The following is a 20,022-nucleotide window of genomic DNA, read 5'->3' as shown; positions in this document are numbered from 1 at the left end:
TGGAGTGTTGTGGGGATCGAACTACAGCAAACTGAGGCTGCCAGCATTGTGGAAGCAGCCACTTAAAGAACTGAGCTAGGGCTGGGCCCCCAATGTGGGATTATGATATTCTTCGGGAGAATAAAAAGGATGATATGTCCTGTTGTTTGAGACATATGGGAGAACTTCATAAGTGCTATTTCTGAGGTGCCTCATAACCAAGTCATTAAAAATGCAAAAAAAAATTATTTGAACTCACATTAATAAAAGGCAGTTCCTATTAATACGGTGCATGTCCTATGACACTATTTCACTAAGCAGGATCAAGCTAAACCTAAATTTCATGGGAATGGGCTGGCAAGGAATGAGAAGGCCTTTGCCGCACACTAGAAAACACATCACTGTGGGTTATTCATTTCTGATACAAATGAAGAAAGAATGGGAAAAATGATAGCACAGGAAGCTATAGGAGGGGCGTCCCAGCATAAGGATGTCACGGCTAGGTCAGGGCCCTGCCTAAGCCTCCATATGGGTTTGCTTCTAAACCAAGAGCCCAAACCCGTGTGGTGGCTCATGCCTGCTACTGGGAGGATGGGGCAGGAGAACTGCGAGATGGAGCCAATGTGATTGAGATGACGAGTTCAAGGCCAGCATGAACTGCAGAGCAAGATTCCATCTCAATTTTTTTTTTTTTTTTTTTTTATCAAGCAAGAGCTCTTTTCAAGAATGTTGACTGCTCCTGCTGCCCACTTCCTTTTATACCTGTCATCTGGAAGCAGGAACTCCTTTTTGGTGAGCTGCTCCTCCCATGGCTGCTCTGGAGGAAGCTGCCAGTCATGGCACCCTGCTGTTCTGGACACAGGTCGGCGTCAGCCTCAGGGTGAGCTGGCTGCACAGCCCATCTCTTTCACGCTGGCCATGATGCATTCAGTCCATCAGCGTTCTTCCTGCCGTGTGCCTGCCAAAACCAGCAGAGAGGACCTCTCTCTCCTCTCTGATTGTGAGTCTGCAAGGACCTGCCCTGGAAGGGACTTTACTTGCAGTTTGCACCCTGTTGAGATAGCACAACCCACAGAATGAATGAAGTGTTCCAGGGACCATGCTCAGGAGAAAGAGTGAACCAAGTTCAAAGAGGAGTAGTAAGGCGAGGAGAACAAGTGTTCTCAGCATCCGCCAGCCTGCTTGACCCTGCCGGTTTAGCCACATAGCCATAGATTCCTTCTTACTGAAGTTAGCATTGTGTCTCCATCCTCTGCAGCCCAAGCGCTCTGAGATATTGTGGTTTCTGTAGCTGGCACCCTCATTTTCCCCACTAGGCTGCCAGACCCTATGCAAGCCCCCCTGGGACCTACCTGCTTCAGTAAGCTTTGGTGGGGTGCTTTTTATGTGTGGGCACTGTGCTGAGCCCTGAAGGTATGACTGTGATGAAGACTACCAAGGTCACAGTCATGGTCCTGGTCATAATCACAGTCGTGGTCCCTGCACTCTTCGCAGATGCCTCTGAGAGCAGATAACCTCTCTTCTTCTCTGATCTTTTGGAATTTTGTATTCTGAACCTGTGGCCTCCCCTGTCCCCAGGCTTCTCCTTCTTGTTGAGCTCATTCCAAACTGCTTACATGAACTTGGCTTTCACTTCTTCCTGTCCTGCTGTTTGTACCCAGCCTTCACCCAGTACCAAGCACCCCAGTCAACTTTGCCTGGGTCGTCAGCCTCCAGGCATCCCCATGTCCAGTCTCTCCCATGCCTGGGTCTCACCACAGTCCACGAGCTCTTGATGAACCTAGCTCTACACTGGTAAAGTAGAGGCCATAGTAATTGTAATAGCACTTTCACAGGTGACAGTGATGATTAAGTGACCAAGGGCTGCTTCCTTAGGGTAAATCAGCATATATTCAATTGAAGTTGAACAATCTGGTCTTGGGTGTAAGAGGTCCTTTTCTCAACCTAATATTTGAGGAAATAGTGCCATGAGAAGGAATTTCTAGATCAGAAAAACTTATACCTTTTAAAAAATGGTTTTAGGATTCTGTTAAAGAAATAAATCACATTTTTTAAATAATTGTTCTAGGTTTCTTTTATTTGGGCCTTTCTTAAAGAAAACATTCTTATAGATAGACTTATCTCCAGAATAAGCTGTACAAAGAGAGACACGTGTGTGTGTGTGTGTGTGTGTGTGTGTGTGTGTGTGCACTCTGGCACACATGCTTGGAAGAGAGAGTGCTCTACTGTACTTCACAAATGGGATACATATGGTGTGCACTCAAACTTGGAAGTTTTAAATGTCCTTAAGCCACTTTTGTTTTTAAGCTGATTGCATTGGGTACAAACCTGTCTGGCCTGTTTTTCTGCTCTGTGAGGGTTCCTGTGACTGTGTTTGAATAGTGCCCAGGCTTTGTGGTCTCAGGAGTAAGCAGCAATGACAGGAAGGGGTTAGCTTCTAACTTATCTGATTGGCAAGGGTTCCTTATTGAGTCCCTGACATCAAACACTTTCACTTTGCTAGCAAGATGCCTGCTGGGATCTGTGCTCCACGGCCTTCCATGTACTTGCCATTCACTGAATTCCTTGGTTAATGGAAGCAATTGCCCAGTTAGGCTAGTCTTAAAATGAGGATGGCAGCCAAACATGGTGGCAGCTGCCTACAATCCTAGCATTCTGGAAGGCTGAGGCAGGAGGGTGACAACTTAGAGCCCAGCAGTGTAAATTAACATTTTATTGAGATGTCTTAAAATTTAAAAATAGAAAAGGAGGCTTCTGGGAATGTAGCTCAATGCAACCTGAGCAGCCCTGCCCCAAATGAGGTTGGTGCTGATACTTCTAAACTGCTGGGGAAACGAGAGTGGGCTGTGGGCGTGAAGCCCCCATGTCATTACCTGACAAGATTTGGTTTTTAAGGAATACCAGGAAGGAAGAAATCTCCCTTTCCTGAGGAACATCAAGGTGCCCACAGGTCTAAGGAGCTCCTACTAGTGGAGGGGTGGGGACGCCGTGCAGCCTTTGCATTGTACTGGGTAGACACACACAGGCATCGTCAGACCCTCTACACGTTCAGCTACTCTGGCACATCCCTTAGTGTTCTACAGCACACAAACATCTCCCCTCTCTTCCCTGAATTATGTCTGTACGCACTTATGTCCAGAGCCCAGGAAAGCCAGGAGTGCATTTCCTTTAGACTGAACTATCCTCTTAGTCCTTTTTGGCCACATATCAGCTAGTGATGTCCATGCTTCGATCTCATTGTTTTCTTTGCCTTGCGGTTCTCTAGTCACATACATGGTGGACAGGTGTGCCATCTCCTGACACCAGCAGCCCTCACTTGCCTTTGTGCCATTGTGTCTACAACCCAGGTTCTTAGTTAGATATAGGTACCCAGGAAGATGGCCCTGGCTGGGAAACTCATGCTGTGCATTTTAAGTTGGATATTTGTTTAAGTCTACTCCTACACATGTGAATTAGGCACCTGGGCCTTGTGGGATTCTGTGTTTGTGCTCAGATGCAAAGATAAATAGCAGGCTTTCTGTCTAACATGATGTGTTTCATTAAAAACCTTCTAAATCAGCAAAGAACCCACACATTAATCGACCCCATTGATAAGCAGATGTACCAAGTCATAGTTCATACAGGATGTGCTGCTTCAGGACATCTGAGGCACAGCAGCTCACATGCAATACTTGCAGGCTGGCTTTCCTTCTAGATAACCACCTTGTTTAAATGGACTCTTTATGTTGGCTTCAGGATGCCCATGAAATTCAAGTGAGTTTCCCACAGGCCCCCTCAGGAGATGTCCCCTTTGGTCTTAATGGCCTGGAGTGGGTTCCATGTGCTTCCCTAAACCAGCCACTGATGGGGAGATAGAATTACCATACTGAGTCTAAGCTCACCTGTCTGGGTACAGTGGATGCTGGGTAATCACTGATGTGGACACCAGTTAGCAGACAGGGGAAATAAAAGAGTGTAGAATGTACTATGATCCTCTGTGTAGAGTGTGGGTCACATCCACTGTGTGGACTCTCTGTGACTGGATGCCCTGTGTAGACTATGTGACTGGATCCCTTGTGTAGATTCTGTGTGGCTGGATGCCCTGCATAGACTCTATGATTAGATCTCCTGTGTAAAACTCTGGTCAAATCCCCTGTGCAGATTCTATGTAATTAGATTCCCTGTGATCAGATTCCTTGCATAGGCTCTATGATTAGATCCCCTGCGTAGACTGTGTGGTCAGGTCTCCTGTGTAGACTCTGCTTGGATCCCCTTCCTCTTTCACTCAGACGTGTGTTCTTTGTACAGGGGGACATGGAGAGAGATCCCAAGAGATCATGAGGAAACGGTTGTAAATATGGCATGTCTTCCTGGAGCAGTTGTTTTAATATTGTATTTTTAGGAGAAAAAAACAAAAATATAATGAAGAGTACAAAAATCTACACATAGGACTCTTTAAGGTAAAATAGGAAACTAAATTCTGGGGTGTTAGGGCATCCACATGGCCCTTGATTTACACAGTCCTCTCCTTTGCTGTGTGCTTTACTTGGGTAGAATAGTTGAAAAGACCATATGTCCATATGGTCCATATTCAGATTAACCTAATTTCTTAGGTTAATCTGAATGCATTATGTACCACACAACTATATTTTAGTGATTGTGGGCTTTGGGAAATTCTTCTCCTGCCTAAACATGATCTGATGTTTATGTAGTCATGCTTTATTGTGTGAACATGATGTTTGCATTTTATCTTTTTTATGCTGCATATCTTAAATTATTTGTTTAAATTACTTATCCTCTCTAAAACCACATAGAAATGTGTATGGAAAATGGCATTAAAAATGGGAGTGGAAAGCGCCAGTAAGAGCTGAGCTTCGCTGCACCCTGTGCTTAATCAGTTAGCAGACTCAAGTATTCTATTTTAAAAATAGAAACAAGGAACAAACCCACAAGGCAAATAAGTTCACGTCATCTTATCTCGCTCCCAGCATAACTTGTAATAGAAGCAGAATTAGTAGCTGTGCGTCCCACAGTACTCTGGAAAGAGATTTTAAGCACTAAGCCACTTAGAAGGGGGCAAATACGTCTCAGACAATCCTTGCCACTGTGTCAAGACTGATCTGAATCAGGTCATGTCAGGATTAAGATGTTTAGACCCAGAGATGTTGTCCACCATCTTTTTTAGCAGCCATTGTCCCCATCTTTTTGGAATACTTTACATCTAAGCACCTCTGATCGCTTTTGTGCATCTCCTCACTTTATCCCGATGTTTTCTTTTTCTTTCTCTTGTCCCCCAGTCAGTGGCTGATACATACTGTCATAGCTGCCTCAGATTCCTCCCGACTTCATCCTCAGGAAATGCTTCTAAACCTAAGCAATAGGTTCCAAGCTTTATTACTCTTGATTCTTGATCAATTCTAAGCTCTCTCTTAAACTGCACTGGATTTCTAAAAATGAAGATGACTTCTCCTTTTGTAGAGCCATACATGGATTTCATACTTCCTTCTACTTAGTGGAGATTTACTGAGCACTGACCAGGAGCCAGGCACTATGCTAAGCAATAACAATACTATGATAACAAGGCAAGTGTGATTCCTTCACTCAGAGAGCTGGTAGTCTGGTATCCAAGTCAGGCATTAAGCAGATAAGTTCAAATGTGATGGCGCTCTGAAAGGGGCAGTGCAAGCTGCTTGGATGAGGTGCTAATCTGTTTGGGGGAAGCAAAGATAAAGTTGAAGTTTGAAAGGTGAATGATGAGAGTTCACGGTGTGGAACCTTCTTGTAGAGTGTTCAGGATCGAAGGGACAGAGCACACCAAGAGGCTGGGGGAAAGGGGTTGAAACAGTGTCAAACAGACATGGACATGATGCTACATACCTGTGAGCCCAGCTGGATGGTGCACTGAGGGAGGAAGATGACAAGTTGGAGTCTAGGCTGTATAAATTAGGGACTTAGTAAGACCTTGTCTCAAAATTAAAAAATTGGGCTGGTGATGTAGCTCTGGGCTCAAGAAACAAGCAAACAAAAAGAAATGTGAAACAGGGAACAGGGACAGTAAGCTTATGTTATTCAAAGTGACAGGGTAATCCTTGAAAGCAGATCTTGGCATTGACTTATTTACTGGTTTAAACCATCATTCTCCTGGACCATGTGCACATTTTGGCCCTGAACTCCCACAGTGGCTTGAGGGTGCTATGGGAAGAGCCTTGGGGAGTGCCCTGGAGCAGTTCTTGAAGGACACTGGAGAATGACGCAAAAGCTCTGGGCTTCCTGTGGAGGCACTCACTGGAAGTTCTCTCAGAGGATTACAGTCCTGAAACTCAACTCTGGGGAAGCTGGACCCAGCCCACACCACACTCTGCTGAGCTGTGGGCAGTGTGGGGAAGGAAGCCAGTCCCAAACATCAGCCCGCTCTGCAAATGGAGACAACCGGTTTCATCTGCTGCTTACACAACTTGTGTGAACTGGGGGTTGCTCAGGTAGAGACCATCCAACAATATTGCTCTTAGGATCCCTTCCTTGAGACTTATCTGTTCCACATACTTAGTTTTTTCTTTTTAAATCAAAATGTACTGCGCTAACATGAATGATTTCTTAAGAAATACTTGAATCCCGGTTATACTGTATTGCCTTTTGCTGCCATGGTCTTGCCATTTATTTACTCAGTTAAAATAACTTTTTCATATGTACAAGTTATATGTTTGGGTAAGAGAGAGGGATATTTAAGAAACTAGAAACAGGTAAATGGGGGGTAGGACAGGGCTGCCACTTGGTTACATCAGGCTTGTAGTGTCAGAGGAGAAGGAATCTTTCCCCAGAGTCATGGGTTATGGTTTAGCCCGCAGGGCACTCGCTTCATGACAGCATGCATGAATGCTCTTGTCCGGGGCCACAGAGCAGTGAATGACCTGCACAATCTTACATAGCAACTGGAAACAAAGGTGTGAGGGTGGCCATGCTGTATGCACCGACTCTCCTTTGGCACGATTGTGCATGCGTTTCAAAACTGGAAATGCAAAGTAATGTGTGCTGATATAGAAAACCCAGGGGAGAAGCACCTTCACCAAAATAAAGAAAAATATTGTGGCTACTTCGACTCAGGCTTCATTTCTATCAATAAATTTCTGTAATTTCCTCCAGGTTCAGAATTGAGTTTAGGCGCAGGAATGTATGCTTTGATTTTTACTTTGTTTGATATAATTGGCACTTTTTTTCAAATCAAGGGAAATTTGAATTCCATTTTTCTGCTACCAATGCAAGTTTTACATACTAGTTGTAGAATACTTGCAAAAATGCAGTGCTGCCTTAATTCTTCCCTCAGTTCTAGCTGCAGAATTAATTCCCTGATTCTGGTTGCAGCTGGCCTGCAGGCAAGCAAAGATGTGCTCTGCGTGTTTACCTTTCATTGCTGTGGTGCTGGTTTTATTGAACTACGTAGCGCATGTCATAGGGTTCACCTGTTTTCAATGTGCAATTCAGTGGCTTTCTCTATATTGTGGAGTTATACATCCACAACAGTAACTGAGCTTATCATTGGTGAGATTCATCCGTGTCATAGGATAGATTTCATTCCCCCCCCCCTTTTTTTTTTACTTAATTTTGTTCATTCCTTATTTAGGAATTATTGATTAACTGATTTTTATTCACATGCCATAAAATTTACCTTCTGGTGATTTTGACGAGAGACCAAAATTCCCTCTGGCTCCTTTTACTTAGTGTAGTATCTTTAAGATTTACAAAAGCTGCAGCCTCTCTTAGAGCTTCACTCCGTAGCTAGATAGCCTTCCATTGTACAGAGGCATCACAGTCTGTGTATCCACTCACCCAGGGATGGACACTTGAGTTTTCCACTTTTTGACTGTCACAGATAATGCTACTATGAACACGTTTGTTCAAATTTATATATAAACATACGTGCTTTAAGCTCTCTGGGTTATGTGATTCAAGCCTTTTACTGCTAAATAATCCCCCATTGTATGGGCATACCAAATTTTCAAAATCTGATCATCAACTGAAAGATTGTCTCTACAGTTTGACTATTATAAATAATACTGCCATGAGTTCTTTGCACAACTTTTACAGATTTGTTGTCACTTCTGCGGCTTATATACCTACGAGTTTTTGAGAAATCCTGTTCTTTTCCCCAGAGGCTGCACTACTCGCCATTCCCACCAGCAATGGAGGAGAGCTCAGATTTATCCACATCTTTGGCAACATTCGTTATTCATCTTTTTTTATTATAACCATTCTAGTGAGCAATGCATCATTCTGGTTTGGATTTAGATGTACTCAATAACTAATGATACTGATTTCAGTGGGGGGAGTTGACAGTCTTGAGTTGTTTCATCTCTTCAGAGAGGACCTCTTTTCCAGGGCTTTTCAAAATGCTTCAGTTTGTATCCTCTTAGAGTCAGGGGATGAATTCTGCAGCTAGAACAGAGTAGGAGCACACACAAGAGCAGTAGCTATTCATCCCAGCAGCGGAGAGAATGGCCGCCCACAAAACCCAGGTTCTCTAGAAAAGAAGGAAATGACTGATGGATGAACAGCCTCCATTATCTGCCAAAATACATAAACAAGTCAGGGATAACCCAAAGTGATCTGTGAGCCCATTAGTCGCAGGTGATGATAGCACCTTTTTAGGATGAAGAAGCTCCCTGCTTTAAATTTCTGTGATGCTATTGCCTTCAGGGCTGAAGCCCTCCTTCTCTCCCTGTTGTTGCTCAAGAGCAGATCATAGGGCCGGCCAAATAGCTCAGTGGATTAAAGCGCCTGCAAGCAGGTGCAGGGACGGTTGCTCCATCTCCTGGCCTGCGGTGCCAGCCCTGCCCCTGGGGTGCCCTGAGATGGCGATTGAGACTGGGCGTGGTGGCGTGCACCTGTAATCCCAGCTCTTGGAGGCTGTAAACAGGTGGATCAGTATGAGTCTGTTCTAGTAATGAGACCCTGAACATCCTGTAGACTCTTCCTCAAAATAACAAAAGTAAATAAAGAAAGAAATAGCAGATCATGTGCGCCTTTCCTCTCAGAGGCTGCCCACTGCTCCCTGCGGCTTGGTCTGAAGGATTCGCAGCTGCCTTTCAACCTCGATCATCCTCGCAGCCTGTGGCATGCTGCACTTGGCTGCTTTCTCTCTTTGTGTAGTAACGAGTAGCATGTAGCAAGGTGCAAGAAATACTTTTCTGTCCCTCTTTTAGAGGCTAGACTTTGTTTTACCTTTGTTCTTACTGTTGTGGGCTACATATTTGAAATTTCTAGCAATAATCTTACCAGATTATTCTGTGATTTTAATAATAGTGGAGAAATGCCCTATTTTTATAACCTATTGCCCACTTATCTGATGGTCAGGATGTACTTGGCTTTGACAGCATTTTCTGTTTCTCATTTTCTTGTAGTTGTCCCCCCATATGTAGTGTGGTTGGTCTTCAGGGGATCAAGATTCTGCATATATGTTTTTCCTTTTTCACCATTTATTATACAGGAATGAAGGATCATTAGGTTTTGAGTAATAAATGGCTCTCTTAAAGTCCATAAAAATATTCTGTTGCTTTTCATCATAGGCATTCTTCTTTAAGACTAAATTGGATAAATCTTCAAGGATAGACTTTGTGTTACACTCAGTGCCTAGAATAATAAAATACATCTTAGAGCCATGAACAGCTATGCTATGGACTGAATGTTAATGTTTTTCCCAAATTTATACTTGAAGTACTAATCCCCAGTATGATGGTATTTGGGCATGGGACTAGGGGAAGTGGTTGGATGTGGATGGGGTCATAGGGATGATACCCTCATGGTAGCACTGGTGCTTTATAAGGGAATGAAGAAATCAGAGCTTTCTGCCTCAAAAGAACACAGCTACCCGCAAGAGCAGGGCCCTTGCCAGTAACCACATAGGTAGCACTTTCATCTTGGCCTGCCTCCCCTCCAAAACTATGAGAAATCAATGTCTATTGTTCAAGCCAAGCCATGCAGGCCATAGACTCATGTTACAGCTGGTGGGACCACATAAGACAATATCTCATAAATGTTAGTATCAGTCCAAACTAAATTATTTTTTTTTTAATTTTATTTATTTGTGCGTGTGCGTGGCCAGCTCAGCCCACCAGGGGGCGGGGCTGGCTGGCATGTGGTGCTGGGGGATTGAACCGTGGTCCCTGTGCTTTGCTAAGCTTGTTCTAAGTAGGTGCTTTAGACCACTGAGCCATCTCACCAGCCCCCCAAACTAAATTATAATTTCTAAATACAGAAGAAATTTGTTCTTTTCTCCTTCAAAGTAGTACTGAAAACTGAGCAGCTAGACCATGCAGGAAAGACTACACAAACACTTCCAGTTTCCTTCTCCATAAAATAGGACCAAAATAACTTTCCCCACTCGACCTTGGGAAAACACTGTGAAAATCAGCTGCTGATATAAGTGAAGCTGCTTTTATTTACTTAGGAAAAAAAGGGTGCAAAATAGACCAATGAATCCAATTTTATTTTTGTCTTTGTGGATATGCATATAAATCAGGTATAAATACCAGGTGACAAATTATGGGGGAGAGGTCAGTCACAGGATTGTGTTTCTTCTTTAAAGAAGGCCCAGCCATGCCTGCCAATCTGCACAGGTCTCTTTGGAGCCATGAGCACTTTCAAGAGCTTTTCAGTCTACACTGATGACTTCAAAGTGTTGACCAGTGTCTGCTCAGTGGGTTGACAAATAGCAGTGGGCATAATGTGAAGCCTAATGCCACGCTGATTTTTTTGTATTTCATACAAAAATAAGATAGCATCCCTCCATTCTTTCTTTTGTTTTCTTTTGAGCAAGAAAAATTTGATTTGATTTTTAGGAAATTTAATTTTGTAAAGTAGCAGATGAAGTTTTTAGGAAAATGAGACAGTTTTGCTCCATTTTCTTTTCCATTCCTCTAGATCCAAATAAGTTCCGCAAAGAGCAAAAGCTGAATAGATTCCTCAGTGCTGGATATGATTTTCTTGGTAGAGTTTGACTTCTTTGTGATGCCAAAAGTCTGTTACCAGTCACAAAAGCAGTTGGGAGGGGGCCTCCACTGAGCCCCTGGGCTTTCTTCTCTTTCCTGCATGACCCCAAGATTGATGGGCACTTCACGGGGAAGAAGAGAGGAAGCAGGAAATGGAAGATGAGCAGACTGCCTAGGCCCTGAATCAGGGGGGTTGAAATGGTGTTTGCACCCCACCCCTCCTGCCTTTTCCTTGATAGGGATCAAGTAGGGAGGGCACATAGCCCCTGCATGAGGATCCACTGGTGCCAGCTGCAAAGAAGTGGCACCTTCACCCACTGAGCTTGCACTACTCAGCTGGGTGAACCTCAGTTGAAGCAGGTAGACTTTCTTAGCCTTGTTACCTTGACACATCCCTGGCCTGCCCTGAGCCCTTTCTTTGTACCTATAGAACTCTTCTCCTGCCCCTGCCAGGGTTCCCTGGTCTCCAACCAGTCAGCCACCCGTTTCTGTCCTTTGCCCTTCCTTTCCAAAAGGCTGGGCCCTTCTTGCCACCGGGCCTTAATCATCACATTCCTTGACTGTTCTCCTGTCTTCCTGATGTCACCAGGTTTCCCCAACTCAGCCTGCAGATCTCAACCTGAATGTCATGTCCTCAAGGACGTGATCTTGACTCCTGACTCCACCCTACACTCCAGGTCCCTATTATAACCCTCTGTGGTTATTTATTTATTTATTTATTTATTTGGCAGAACCCGGGATTGAACTCAGTCCCCTGTGCTTGCCAGGCAAGCTCTTATTCCATTGAGCCATCTCCCCAGCCCCTGTGGTAATACTTTGATGTCTTTTGTTTAAATGTCTGACTCCTCCCTCCCCTGTTATTTTAAGGTCCCCTCTGTCAGTAGTGCCTGCCTGGTGCATAATACAAATGCGACGATGCACACTGTCCTTTGGCTGGGGTGGGGGGAGGCTAGGGGTCCGTCCCAGGGCCTTGCACATGCTAGGCAAGCTCTCCATCAGCCCCACAACATGTGACTTTTAATGAATAAGGGTATATATTTCGAGCATAGACAAACTACTTTCTACATTCACCACTGAGATAAATATTCATTATTCAGTTCAGTAAATGTTTACTGATTGCCTGTTATGTGCCAGCCCCTGGGAAAGAGCTATGAATAAGACCCTTCCCTCGCTTGCAGCAGTGGCTTCTGAAGAGGGCTCACTGCTACCAGCCCAGTAGCATTCAAAAAACCACAGAGCAGCTCTTTGTTGCCACTGTGGTGATGATCAGAGGCATGACTGGCATTTTGGTCACTAAAGCCCTCCCAATGTATGTGACACTCCTCACCACGAGAGCTACCACCCCAGCCAGCCCCTTCTCCATGTCACATCATGAGCTCCTCACAGCATAGCAGAGAAAAGTGAGGTGGAGGTGTCAGTGCCTGGTCCCAAGTACAGCAAGAGACTTGTAGCCAGGTGTGTGCAGGAAAGGAGACAGCCTTCAATATTGGGGTCTGTGCCTGGTAACATTTTTTAAAACATACCAAAAAAAGGCTTTACTCCTACTAAGGTGCTTCTATTTAAATTAAAATAAAGTATGGAAATATAAATAGCTCATGGTAAAAATTATTGCTCCTTTTTATGGCAGATTTTTTTTAAATGCAAGAAAATAATGGGAAATTTTGTTCCAATATTTTCTCAAAAGATGTTGAGTTCATGATGCAATGGTGAATAAAATATAAGGTTAATGTTTAAATTGTAAAAAAAAATTATTAGAGTAAAAGGCACATTACTATTAATCTGTGTCCACAGTTTCTCTGGAATTTTCTTCATGAGTGGCTTTATGGGATATGATCATGCATATGCTGAATGCTGCTCCCAAATGTCATCCAGTCTCCTGAAAACATTGTGCTGTGCCCTCAGCCACCTTTCTCATTGCTCTGGAGCCTGCAACTTCCAGATTCTACCTAGAGTCTGGAGGACCACGAAGCATTTGGCATGCAGGCAACCGTGACAGGACAGCCCAAGGCATGCGTGAAAGAAGACTTGCAGCACTACTTCAGAAACTAGGAAAAATGGTGTGATAATGGCATGCAAAGCAAGAGGGAGCATTCTGAGGGAAATTAATAGCAATTTGTCTTTTATTATAATAATTTTAAAATTTTAATCATTTGTTCTGTTTTGCAATCATACTGCATGCTCCTTTGTGAAGGTGTAAAATTTGTGATAGAGGAACTATTTCATTTTGTCCCCGCTGACTTTGTGGGAGAAAATATAAAGAGAGAGGAATGTTGTGGACAATGAAAAAAAATCACATGAGGTACAGAGTAGGGGTGGGGTGGTGTTTCACTAGATTGGGGTTCCTCTGCCTTCTTCCAGGCCGCTTGGGGCCAGGACGGTCCTATGCTATGCGGATGGTGCCCTGCATTTTTGGTCGTTCAGCAGATCACACACTGCTGCCTAGTGGATGCCAGGAGCAATCCTCAGTTGTGACAATCAAAAATGACTCTAGACATTGTCAAATGTTTTGGGGGGGGCAGGAGTTTGAGGGGTTAGACTTTGCTTTCATCTACCTCCAGCCCTGTGTCGGACACTCCTTCTCCATCAGCACTTAGCCACATGGGCTTCTCGGATGGGAACCCAGGTTTCCACAGACATCAGGTGGACTTTTTCTGGTACCCTGTGAGGTTCCCAGCATGCTAGCCCTCTCAGATAGGGGTTGGCCTTCTGTGCATCTTCCTGGCACTGTGATCTCTCCTTCCAGCTGACTGCTTAGAGGAGAACCGGTGGGAACTCTGGGGATCGTGACAATTTCTCTTCGATGTTCACAGTCAAACTCCCAGGTGCATGAGTAATGCTGTCACCTGAATCATTCCCCTAAGCCTCAGGAGAGAGCCGCAGGAAATTACAGTGTATTGCAGGGAGCACAGAAACCAGAGAAGAAGAAAACTCCTTAAAATAAAAAAAAGCGAGACAATTTTGAAACTTGCTCAATTTAGCTCTCTTTCCATGGAAGACTTTAACTTACCCACAAGGTGTGTATCTGGAATCTGTGGTGTCCCTTGTGTCCATTTTAAGACTGATGTACCACTTGGATCACTCTTTTATCAACTGCTGCCCATCTGCATTCACTGCCATCCAGGATCAGCCCCTGGACTGGAGGAACTGACTTCCTTCCCTCTAATACCCTCCTTTTCCTCAAACTTCAAACTGAATTCCATGGGAGAAGAGAGCCATTCTGTTAAAGAAACAGCATCAGCGTATATGTTGGTGGAAGGAGTTCTCTCTCTTGAGCACACTCCACTTCCTGGAGTCCACAACAGTCAGGGTTGGTGTTGCTGGGGAAGATCAAGTTGCGAAACTTTAATGGGAATGTAAAGAATAGCAACAGAACTCCTCCCACACAGAGAGAGACAGACAGAGAGCGAGAGAGAGAGAGAGAGAGAGAGAGAGAGAGAGAGAGAGAGAGATCCAGTCACTACAAACTTCATCCCCAGCAAGCAGAAAGAGGCAGGAAAATAGATCTAGATAATCAGTTGAATGAAATCTGTTTTACTTATGTTGTTTTATCTGAATAAAAAAGCTGAAACAATTCCTGATTTTAGTGAAGAGGTGGTTTGTCTTCCATGGCTGCTCGCCTTTGTCAGCCCCCATGCTATTTCACAAAGAACATTTTACCTAATCCTCCCTAACCTTAAATAGCAGATTCTGATGTTGTCTCCATGGTACTCTTGAAGACACTGAATCATATGCAAAGTCTGAGGGATCTTGAGGAGAAGGGTATGTCAGCCAGGTAGGGTGGTGCTCACTTATAACCCCAGTGAGGGTAGGAGGACTGCAAATAGGAGCCAAACACGGGCAACTTGGCAAGTCCTCATCTCGTAAAGGACTCAGGATGTGGCTGAATGCCAAGCCATGGGATCAATCCCCAGTCCCAAAAAACAAAAAAGAAAAAGAAATTACAAGTGTTTGTCCTAGGAGGATCAGCTCCTGAACACTGTGTTCTACCTTCATGACTTCAGTCTCTGCATGAGTTTGAGTAAAACTCAAACCACTGATCTTATCCCCTTAGTTTCTTTCTCTAAAGTGTCCTAATTTTTTTTTCTCTAGCAGATTCCCCAGATGATGTCTACCTGCTGGCCAATAACTGTATCTGGGAATCCTTCTTACACCATGGTCTATTTTCTAAAAAACAGTATAAATGCTGACTTGGAAACCTTGAGCGAAAATGGCTAAGTTGAAATTGGCCACCGAGAACAGAACTATGCAAAGATCACTATCTACCAAGGTGTTTCTCTGTGCATCTCGTCTCAGGGGATGGTGTCATGAGACACAGGTAATTGACCTCCTGGAGGTGGTATTCTGGTACTCCCTCAGCTGCCTGACATTTCCGAGAACACAGTCCAATGTCATCATTAGAGAAGGTATCACCACCATTGACTCTTACTGTACTAACAGGCCATGCTTGAATAGTTGTTTTCTATCATCAGCATGATGACATTTCTTTTTCAAACTATCCTTGCTTCATTTTCTTTCATTTAATAAAATTTTGCATACTCAGATTCTGTGTAAACATTGTAACCATCGTGTTGGAAAATACTGTCAGAATGCTAACACTAATGTGCATATAGAATACATTTCCTGCAAAGAAAGATAGCTAAATCTTGAATACGGTCTTGGCTCTTCATAACTGATCCAACAAAAAATGCTTAGGAAAAAAAAAAAAAAAAAACCTCTTAGGCAATTTTTTTATTTGTTAAAAAAAACAGTCACTTGGAAAACAGCAGGCCCCTTGAGAACAGATTTTGTGTTCTTCCTCTTTTGACTGACTGAGTTTCACCTGAATTAATATTCTAAAGGCACATTTGAAACCTGAAGTAAAGCTGATTTACTTGTTGATAATCTGTTCTCAAGCCTCCTGTGTTAGTTGGGGAGAAAGGAGTGGGCTCCTCACCTTTCTGCTGCTTAATAGCAAAGATAACAAACCCAGGCGTAAAACTACCCATAAAATCCAGACCACTGTCTTGTAGATGGAGTGAGGAAAACACTCCACTCGAAAATTTGCTGCAGTGTTTTGGCTATGAGAAGTGTTCCAGAATTATACGGCACTGACTTTCCGGAATGTTTGAGAGGAAGCTAGAGATTGATGGCATGTGGAGCCTTCTGGGTCCCTTTCCCAAATGCCTTAAACAACATCAATTTCTGAGGGAGAACCTTAAAAAGGGATTGTTTGTTGTTGTTGTTGTTTGGTTGATTGATGGGTTGGTTGGTTGGTTGGTGTTGGTTTTGAGAGGAGGAAAAGCTAAGGAGGCCCTGAGCTGAGGCTAGACATATTCAGAGGATGAATTTTCTAGAAACAAACCAAGGACCCTCACGTGGGCTGTTTTGCAGCAAATGACAGAAAGCTGATTGCTAGGCACCAAAAACTCCTTGTTTTCCTCCTGCACCGACAGCCTGCGTTCGTGGCAGCAGCATGGAGCGCTAGGCGTCCTCTGGTTGGCGGCAGCAGCGGGTTGTCACGCTCTGGAGACCCTCGAGGCAGGAGCAAAGGCGGGTTCTGGAGCGCATACGAGCTGTCCTTTTGAGCTAGTCTCTCCATCTCCAGCTGCAGCAAAACCAAGGAAACATTCAGGACGGTCCCCTGGGAGCGAGGTCCAAAGGGATGCTTTGGCGGATTTTTGTTTTTCCCTCTGCATGTGTGGCTTTCTCAGAGGGGTTTTTAAGTGTGGACAGAGCAAGATGCGAAGATCTGTCAGGGAGAGTAAGGCTCTCCCCAGTTATACAGACGACCGTGTGTGTGTGTGTGTGTGTGTGTGTGTGTGTGTGTGTGTACACACGCGCGCGCGCAGGACGTGCTAGCCAAGTGCGCTGAAATGCAGCTCCCCTTGTCGCCTGCAGAGTCTCGCGGATTCCCTGCCCTGCCCTTCCCTTCCCGCCCCCGGGGAGCGCCAGGGGGAGTCCTCACCCGCCCGGGCTTCCAGCGCCCCCGGGCGCCCCGCGCTTGCCTGGTGGAGCTTAGCGCAGCTCGCCCCGCCGGCGGGCGGGGCAGACACTGGGCTTCTGTGTGCAGCCGCAGCCGTGCGCTGGCGGGCGCCCAAGCCCGGGCCACGCCGCCGAGCCTGGCGGGACGCACGCTGAGCGCCGACTTTGGTGGCAGGCTCTGCCCGGAGCTGTCCCAGCAGACGCCGGCGTGGGGAGCCGGGGCGGACGCGCCGCGGGGTTGGGGCTGCTACTGCGCCTACGGGAGATCCCCGGGCTCGGCCGGCCGGAGGAGGCATGGCCTCGGCGTTCACGTGCGGCGTGGAGGACCTGCTGTTCAGCGGCAGCCGCTTCGTGTGGAACCTGACAGTGTCCACGCTGCGGAGATGGTACACCGAGAGGCTGCGGGCGTGCCACCAGGTGCTGCGGACGTGGTGCGGGCTGCGGGACGTGTACCAGGTGAGCGGGCGGCGCCGGCGCGGAAGCCGCCTCCACCTGTAGGATTTCCTATCCCGTCTCTCCCCCGCGCCTTGCTTTTCGAACTCCTAGTGGATTGATTGCTCGGCACTTGGGTCCAGGGCTCACCAGCTCTAGGTAACTGCCGCCTGACAATTTGAATTTGGCAGGCTGGCTTGGGGGAGAGACTGCGCTTTTGCAGAGGTTTGTTGGAGTGGCACGACCTGCAGCAGAGGGTCTGCAGGAAGTGACTTGGGCGTTCAGACGATTCCTTTATTTCCTTGGGAGGGGGTGGCCGGTTCACAAGCCCGTTTCACACTCCGTGGTTGTCAGACGGGCGTCTTGTGTATTTGCTTTTCTTGCTTTTGATTTTATTTCAGTTTTTTTTTTTTTTTTTTTTTTTTTTTTTCCGTCAGGCAGCCCCCAACTTGCAGTCAGAGCTGGAAAAGCTGATTCTGTGTCACCTGGCTTTTGGAAGGAAGGACAGTGAATTGCAAACACTTTGCAGGAGGCTAACAGGATGGAGAAAGAAAGGGTAGCCTGGCAAAGCAGTGGAAAACTAGAGCTCTCTGTCACACAACAGTCTGTGTTTCTTCACTCTGTCCCCTCCTGCAGACACGTAGTGCAGTGAGTTTGCTCAACTAGGAGGCCTTTCATACTCTCTGGGACTGCAGCTTGCCTAGGTATTTTTTTAAACAGTAATTCTTGGATTTAGAAGTCCTGTGTGTTGGTTAACATCTTTAAGATTAAAAAAAAAATCGTTAAATTAGGAAGATTATACCTGTGTTTGTAGGACCACAATTTCCTGTGATGTGGAATAGGGTTGTTGTAGTGCTTGGATCTCCCTCCCTCCTGACCCCATTCCTTATGCAGTTGGATTTATATATCACTACATTGTGTCCTGTATGTGACAAGCCAGTCTTCCAGCAATACACATACCTAAAGTTAAACCACAGAAGATTCAGTGTCCCTTTATCACCCTTGTTAAAATGTGAGGGACATTTTAACTTGTGCTTTCTGGCCTCCAGCTTTGTATAACATGCCTGTGATGTCATGCATTTTGAAATGGAATCCAAAAGCCAGGCTGAGAACCAGGGCAGCATGTGGGGTTTGAGGGTATTAGGGAACTGTGGATAGATTCCATCTGGCCACATGAGACAGCTCTTCTGGCTTTTTGGAGCCAGAGGTGTGTCTGTCTTTCAGCACTTTTCTCTCTTGGGGAATCCCTGCTTAGTTTGGTTAACAGCATAAGTGCTGCTGTGTGGCTTTGCTTTTTCTTATTAATGTTTGGGAAACTTTCAAAAAGAGAACATGACTACTGTAGTTAAACAGACAGGCTCTGTGCTCCACTCCCCAAGGCTTCAAGGGATTTATGGATTATCTCTAATGCCATTACTGGCCAATTCAAATATGATGGTTCCAGCAACCCAAGACCCTCTGAGTTCATTATGGCGTTGATCAGTAGTTATTTTTAAGTACAGTAGCAAGTTGAAGGTGCCATTACATATGCTATTAAAATGTATTTTTTCTTTTATGTGTAATAAATGGTGACTGAAAAGAAAGAGCATCTAGCATAATGATGGCTTTTATGAGTACTGAGTCATAAATAGGAGAAAATGATCTCTAAGTTTAGTTTCCTGTGTCTGTGCAGAAATAAAGTTTTTTTTTTTTAAATATCTTCTGGACCAAGGAGATAGCTCAGCAGTCTAAGCACCTGCCTGGCAAGTGCAGGACCTGGGTTCGATCCTGGGTACCACATGCCAGCCAGCCCCACACTGTGCTGGCCACTGAAACTGGGTGTTGTGATGCATACCTGTAATCTCAGTGCTGGGGAAGCTGAGACAGGAGGATCATTATGAGTCTGAGCTGCGTAGCAAATAAATAAGTCTTTTTTTAGAAAGTATCTTCTGCTTTGGAAGAGCCATTTTATTCCTAATTTTGCAGCATACTCATTTACAAAGACAGATCATTGTTAAATGCTTCTCAATATTAAGTAAAAAAAAAATAGTGACTTATGTTACATAGAATGGAAAGGTAGTTTTTAAAAAGTGACTTATACCTTAAGGCCTCCCAAGAGCTGGGATTAAAAGGGCCAAATTGAATAGACAAATAAGTGAATCCAGCCTTTGCCTATGTGTGACCACAAGTAAGTCAATCTCACCAGGCTTCGTTTACATCATTTGTAAAGTGGGGACCATAATAGTACTAATCGCGGGGCTGGTGAGATGGCTTAGTGGTCTAAAGCACCTACTTAGAACAAGCTTAGCAAAGCACAGGGACAGCGGTTCAATCCCCCAGCACCACATGCCAGCCAGCCCGTCTCCTGGTGGGCTGAGCTGGCCACACACACATAAATAAATAAATAAATAAATAAATAAAATTTTTAAAAAATAGTACTAATCGCAGAGGTTGATAAAAGAAGTAATTGATGTGTAATTTACATAGCACATTACCTGAAGTTTAGGAAGCATTCAACTAAGATTACCAGTTCTATGAATTAGAATTTTTCAGAAATGGGCCGGCCAAATAGCTCAGCGGATTAAAGCACCTGCAGGCAGGCTCAGGGCCGAGGGTTCAGTCACAGCGCTGGCCCATCCCCAGGGCACACTGAGCCGGCAATTAAGCCTGGGCATGGCAGCGGGCCCCTGTAACCCCAGCTCTTGGGAGG

At 45.0% G+C, this 20,022-nt stretch overlaps 1 protein-coding gene across 3 annotated transcripts in view; it reads left to right on the top strand.

Annotated features, from left to right (window-relative positions):
• Window positions 1-20,022, top strand: part of Frmd4b (FERM domain containing 4B) — a 358,125-nt gene that overhangs the window by 140,486 nt on the left and 197,617 nt on the right. For 2 of the 3 annotated variants that reach the window (XM_023713301.1, XM_023713300.1), the window contains exon 1: window positions 16,891-17,357. The exons of the other annotated variant lie outside the window; for it this stretch is intronic. In XM_023713301.1, coding sequence (XP_023569069.1) covers window positions 17,196-17,357 — 162 coding nt within the window. In that variant the 5' untranslated portion in view covers window positions 16,891-17,195. Of the gene's footprint in view, window positions 1-16,890; window positions 17,358-20,022 lie in introns of those variants that run through there. 3 annotated transcript variants of the gene reach the window in all.

The sequence above is a fragment of the Octodon degus genome, unplaced genomic scaffold (genome assembly GCF_000260255.1).
Source record: "Octodon degus isolate 3935 unplaced genomic scaffold, OctDeg1.0 scaffold00030, whole genome shotgun sequence".
Lineage (NCBI taxonomy): Eukaryota > Metazoa > Chordata > Mammalia > Rodentia > Octodontidae > Octodon > Octodon degus.
The sequence above is the reverse complement of the archived record's forward strand: the minus strand, read 5'-3'. Positions and strand labels throughout refer to the sequence as shown.